We start from the raw sequence: 6382 nt of genomic DNA, 5'->3' as shown, positions 1-6382 counted from the left end.
TCTCTCGATTTCTCTCTGTCCTATCCAACAACAACAACAATAGCTACAACAATAAAAACAAAAAAAATAATAATAATCCCCAGAGGCAAACATAAAGGCATCTAACATTTATCACAAATCATTCCAGTAAGTAGCAAAAATGTGCTCAGTAAGACACAAGCGTGCCACAACATGGCATATCTGACTGACTGAAGAACACAGCATAATAAGAGCTATGCCCCAGATATAAGAAGAAAATTAGGAAGGATGATAAATGACATAGTGGGGGTTGTATTGTTAAATGGGAAACTGGGGAATGTGATGCATGAACAAACTATTGTATTTACTGTTGAATGTAAAACATTAATTCCCCATTTCCCAATAAAGAAATAAATTTTAAAAAAAGAAGAAGAAAATTAGGCAAAGTGTTGATGGTTGAGCCCCAATGTCACATTTTCCTGCATGTCTATGACACCATGACCATCCTTACACCAAAAACGTTATCCATAGATTCAAAATATCAGCAGCTCCCTACTTTCATTTCAGAATGCCTCATGGAACCAAAGCATTTCAGTTTTGAAAACTGGCAGAATGTCATAGCCACATTTAAAGAACATACATTAACTTCTAAGTTAACCAATATGACTATAAAACCAAAATTGTTCATGCTAAAAAAAAAAAAAACCTTAATTTTAAAATGTAGGTAACTTGTTAGTAACAAGGGAATTTAAAAAAGAAAAAAGGTAACTTCTGGGGGCCAGGTGATGGCACATCCAGTTAAGTACACACATTACCATGCACAAAGACTCAGGTTCATGGCCCCTGCCCACCTGCAGGAGGGACATATCACAAGCAGTTAAACAGGTCTGCAGGTGTCTATATTTCTCTCTCTTTCTCTGCTGTCCCTACCTTCTCAGCTTCTCTCTGTCCTATAAAATAAGAAAAAAGAGAGAGAGGAAAAAAAAGACAGAGAAAGAGAGAGAGAAAATGGCTACAGGGGGCTCTCTGTGCTCCTGCTCCTCGGAAGCCGCTTCTCTCTTCGCAGCGCCAGCCTCTGGAGACACCATGGTGAAGGTCGGCGTGAATGGATTTGGCCGCATCGGACGCCTGGTCACCCGGGCCGCATTTGACTCTGGCAAAGTGGAAATCGTTGCCATCAACGACCCCTTCATCGACCTCAACTACATGGTCTACATGTTCCAGTATGACTCCACTCATGGCAAATTCAAGGGCAGTGTCAAGGCGGAGAACGGGAAGCTTGTCATCAATGGAAAGCCCATCTCCATCTTCCAGGAGAGAGACCCCGCCAACATCAAGTGGGGTGATGCTGGTGCCGAGTACGTCGTGGAGTCTACTGGGGTCTTCACAACCATGGAGAAGGCTGGGGCTCACCTGAAGGGTGGTGCCAAGCGGGTGATCATCTCTGCTCCATCCGCCGATGCCCCCATGTTTGTGATGGGTGTGAACCATGAGAAGTACGACAACTCCCTCAAGATTGTCAGCAACGCTTCCTGCACCACCAACTGCCTGGCTCCACTGGCCAAGGTCATCCATGACAACTTTGGCATCGTTGAGGGACTCATGACCACAGTCCATGCCATCACCGCCACCCAGAAGACCGTGGACGGCCCCTCTGGGAAGATGTGGCGTGACGGCCGAGGAGCTGCCCAGAACATCATCCCTGCCTCCACCGGCGCCGTCAAGGCTGTGGGCAAGGTCATCCCTGAGCTTAATGGGAAGCTTACTGGCATGGCCTTCCGTGTGCCCACCCCCAACGTGTCTGTGGTGGATCTGACCTGCCGCCTGGAGAAAGCGGCCAAGTATGACGAAATCAAGAAGGTGGTGAAGCAGGCTTCTGATGGTCCCCTCAAGGGCATCCTAGGCTACACCGAGGACCAGGTCGTCTCCTGTGACTTCAATAGTGACACCCACTCCTCCACCTTTGACGCCGGTGCGGGCATTGCCCTCAACGACCACTTTGTCAAGCTCATCTCCTGGTATGACAATGAGTTTGGCTACAGCAACCGTGTGGTGGACCTGATGGCCTACATGGCCTCAAAGGAGTGAGCCCTCTGGATGGATCTGCCACCCCAGGGGAGGGAAAGCAGCCCTTGCTTGGGGGGGGGTCCTTCCCCAATCATCTAACACCAAGGATCTCCTGGCTTCCAGATTCCATCCCAGACCCTCTGAAGGAGGGGAGGGGCTCAGAGAGTCCTGTATTGTCACCTAACATCAATAAAGTGCACCATACCCTGCCAAAAAAAAAAAAAAAGAAAATGGCTACAGGGAGCAGTGGACTCATCATACAGGCACCAAGCCCCAGCAATAACCCTACTGGCAATAAAAAATAAATAATAACAATAAATAAAAAGGTAATTTACTTATTTATTTATTTTCCCTTTTGTTGCCCTTGTTTTTTATTGTTGTTATAGTTATTTTTGTTGTTGTTATTGATGTTGTTGTTGTTAGATAGGACAGAGAGAAATGGAGAGAGGAGGGTAAGACAGAGAGGGGGAGAGAAAGACACCTGCAGACCTGCTTTCACCACTTGTGAAGCAACTCCCTGGCAGGTGGGGAGCCAGGGGCTCAAACCGGGATCCTTACGGCGGTCTTTGAGCTTCACACCAGGTGTGTTTAGCCTGCTGCGCTACCACCCGACTCCCATAAAAAGGTAATTTCTTAGAGGAACGTATTGGCAGAACTCTTTTCCACATAAATTTTAAAGACATCTTCAATGAAACAAATCCAGTTACAAAGAAGACTAAGGCAAGTATAAACCTATGGGACTACATCAAATTAAAAAGCTTCTGCACAGCAAAAGAAACCACTACCCAAACCAAGAGACCCCTCACAGAATGGGAGAAGACCTTTACATGCCATACATCAGACAAGCAGCTAATAATCAAAGTATATAAAGAGCTTGCCAAACTCAATAACAAGAAGACAAATAACCCCATCCAAAAATGGGGAGAGGACATGGACAGAATATTCACTACAGAAGAGATCCAAAAGGCCGAGAAACACATGAAAAAATGCTCCAAGTCTTTGATTGTTAGAGAAATGCAAATAAAGACAACAATGAGATACCACTTCACTCCTGTGAGAATGTCCTACATCAGAAAAGGGAACAGCAGCAAGTGCTGGAGAGGTTGTGGGGTCAAAGAAACCCTCCAGCACTGCTGGTGGGAATGTCAATTGGTCCAATCTCTGTGGAGAATAGTCTGGAGAACTCTCAGAAGGCTAGAAATGGACCTACCCTATCATCCTGCAATTCCTCTCCTGGGGATATATCCTAAGGAATCCAACACACCCATCCAAAAAGATCTGTGTACACATATGTTCTTATCAGCACAATTTGTAATAGCCAAAACTTGGAAGCAACCCAGGTGTCCAACAACAGATGAGTGGCTGTGAAAGTTGTGGTATATATATATACACAATGGAATACTATTCAGCTATTAAAAACGGTGACTTCACTGTTTTCAGCCGATCTTGGATGGACCTTGAAAAATTCATGTTAAGTGAAATAAGTCAGAAACAGAAGGATGAATATGGGATGATCTCAATCTCAGGCAGAAGTTGAAACACAAGATCAGAAGAGAAAACACAAGTGGAACTTGAACTGGAATTGGCATATTGCACCAAAGTAAAAGACTGCAGTGGGTGGGGAGAATACAGATCCAAGAAGGATGACAGAGGACCTAGTGGGGTTGTGCTGTTATATGGAAAAATGGGAAATGTTATGTATGTACAAACTATTGTATTTACTGTCAAATGTAAAACATTAATTCACCAATAAAGAAATTTAAATAAATAAATAAAGGTAATTTCTACTGAACAGACATTCAAAAGAAAAATGATGGAAGTTTTAAACCAATTAGTGAAGATTTGCAAAAAGATTTTACCGAAAAGAAACATAGCCTCTGTTTTCCTAAACAGTGCTCAAAAGTAATTATCAACTTAACTGGGCAAAGTATGACTTCTAGTGAGACCCAGTTAGTTGTTTTTTTAAATATTTTATTTTATTTATTTATTCCCTTTTGTTGCCCTTGTTGTTTTAAGACCCAGTTAGTTTTAAAGGGAAGTTATTATTCATCCTTTCTCTAACCTAAGCCTTTAAACTTTGCAAATATTCGTCACAGGTCCAAAATAAAACAAGTAAAACTGTGACTACATTTATATAAACATCTATTCCTTGGGCCAAAATTAGTAATCCAAAGCTTATCGTGAATGGCTAGAAGATAGCTCAGTGGATAAAATGCCCTCTTTACCATATGTGAGGCCCTGGGTTCACTTCCCAGCACCACATGGGACCACAATGGACAGTGTCAAAAGGGGCTCTATGGATGGTAGAGTAGTGCTTTGGTGTCTTTCCCCTGCCCTTCCTATGTGATATTAAAAAAAAAAAATGTTGGGAGTCGGGCTGCAGCGCAGCGGGTTAAGCGCAATGTGGCGCAAAGCGCAAGGAACAGCATAAGGATCCCGGTTCAAGTCACCAGCTCCCCACCTGCAGGGGAGTCTCTTCACAAGCGGTGAAGCAGGTCTGCAGGTGTCTATCTCTCTCTCCCCCTCTGTGTCTTCCCCTCCTCTCACCATTTCTCTCTGTCCTATCCAACAGCAACATCAATAACAATAATAATAACCACAACAAGGATAAAACAACAAGGGCAACAAAAGGGGAAAAAATGGTCTCCAGGAGCTGTGGATTCGTGGTGCAGGCACCGAGCCCCGGCAATAACCTGGAGGCAAAAAAAAAAAAAAAGCTATATATGAAAATGTACCCCTATGACAAGTAAGTCAACATTTCCTCAATAAATCAGTAAAAATGAATAAATAATTTTAATTGGTCTATTTAGTGTTATCATATGAGACTCTCAGTTCATTTTTGGAACTACAGTAAAAAAACTTGTCTGGGGAGTCAGGTGGTAGCACAGTGGGTTAAGCGCACATGGAGCAAGGTTCAAGAACCAGTATAAGGATCCTTGTTCGAGCTCCTGTTCCCACCTGCAGGGGAGTCACTTCACAGGCGGTGAAGCAGGTCTGCAGGTGTCTGTCTTTTTCTCCCCCTCTCTATCTTCCCCTCCTCTCACCATTTCTCTCTGTTCTATCCAACAACGATGACATCAATAACAACAATAACTACAGCAATAAAACAACAAAAGGGAATAAATAAATAAATAAAACTTGTCTGTAGGGGGTCGGGCAGTAGCGGCAGCAGGTTAAGCGAACATGGCGCAAAGTGCAAGGACTGGCTCAAGGATCCTGGTTTGAACCCCTGGCTCCCCACCTGCAAGGGGGTCTCTTCAGGAGAGGTGAAGCAGGTCTGCAGGAGTATTTTTCTCCCCCTCTCTATCTTCCCCTCCTCTCTCCATTTCTCTCTGTCCTATCCAACAACAGTGGCATCAATAACAACAACAGTAAGACAACAAGGGCAACAAAATGGGAAAAAAAATAGCCTCCAAGAGCAGTGGATTTGTGGTGCAGGCACTGAGCCCCAGCAATAACCCTGGAAGCAAAAGAAAAAAAAAATCTCATCTGTAATATATAGGGAGAAATATTTCATCCTCATGGACAAAATCACATGCATACTTAGATTAAAAAGGTTAAAAAAGAAAAGCCTATCGAGGACTAGAGAAAGAACACACTGGGTCAGGTGCCTGCCTTACCATGCCTGTGGTTTGTGTTTGAGCCCCCAGCACCACACTGAGGTGCCATGCCACCAGGGGAAGCTCTAGGGCACTGGTGTCTCTCCCTTTCTCCCTTTCTGTCTCTGAATGAAAAGTTGGCTGAGAGCAGTGAAATCACATATATGGAAGGCCCTAAACTATTTTAAAAAAAAAAAGGGAAGAAGGGAGGAAAGAAGGAAAGAAGAAAGGAAGGAGTGCGCTTATCCTGCCCTGAGGAGTGATGCAGTGGAAAGAAAAGCATATCTGTTAAAAAAAAAAAAAAAGACTATTTTGTGGGTTAAATGCACATGGCCAAGTGCAAGGACCCATGTAAGGATCCAGTTTAGGCCCTCGGCTCCTCACCTGCAGTAGGGGTTGCGTCACAGGCAATAAAGCAGGTCTACAAGTATCTCTCATTCTCTCCCCCTCTTTCTTCCCCTCCTCTCTCCATTTCTCTCTGTCCTATCCAGCAACAACGACAGCAGTGGCAACAATAACAACAACAATAAGGGCAACAAAATAGGAAAAATGGCCTCCAAGAGCAGTGGATTTGTAGCGCAGGCACCAAGCCCCACTGATAACCCTGGAGGCAAAAAAAAAAAAAACTTTTTAGGAAAAGATCAGTTGATGTAAGTGATATAAATAATCAAAAAATATGTAAACTATATGTAAAATATACTAGCAGAGTATGAAAAATACTTTATAAGTTCAAATGACACTCTGCATTTATAATGTCT

At 43.6% G+C, this 6382-nt stretch overlaps 1 protein-coding gene across 1 annotated transcript; it reads left to right on the top strand.

Moving 5' to 3' along the window:
- The first annotated feature begins 974 nt into the window (after positions 1-974).
- On the top strand, positions 975-2256 carry LOC103108330 (glyceraldehyde-3-phosphate dehydrogenase-like). The gene has a single exon (XM_007517246.3). The coding sequence runs from the start codon at positions 1045-1047 to the stop codon at positions 2044-2046; it is 1002 nt and encodes a 333-aa protein (XP_007517308.1). The 5' UTR covers positions 975-1044; the 3' UTR covers positions 2047-2256.
- The last annotated feature ends 4126 nt before the right edge of the window (positions 2257-6382 follow it).

Source organism: Erinaceus europaeus, chromosome 2 (genome assembly GCF_950295315.1).
Source record: "Erinaceus europaeus chromosome 2, mEriEur2.1, whole genome shotgun sequence".
NCBI classification, from domain to species: domain Eukaryota; kingdom Metazoa; phylum Chordata; class Mammalia; order Eulipotyphla; family Erinaceidae; genus Erinaceus; species Erinaceus europaeus.
This window is presented reverse-complemented; position numbering and strand designations above follow the sequence as displayed.

Bases quoted from the DNA above. Each gene is read 5' to 3' on its own strand.
- LOC103108330 (XM_007517246.3), top strand. From the start codon at position 1,045: ATGGTGAAGGTCGGCGTGAATGGATTTGGCCGCATCGGACGCCTGGTC.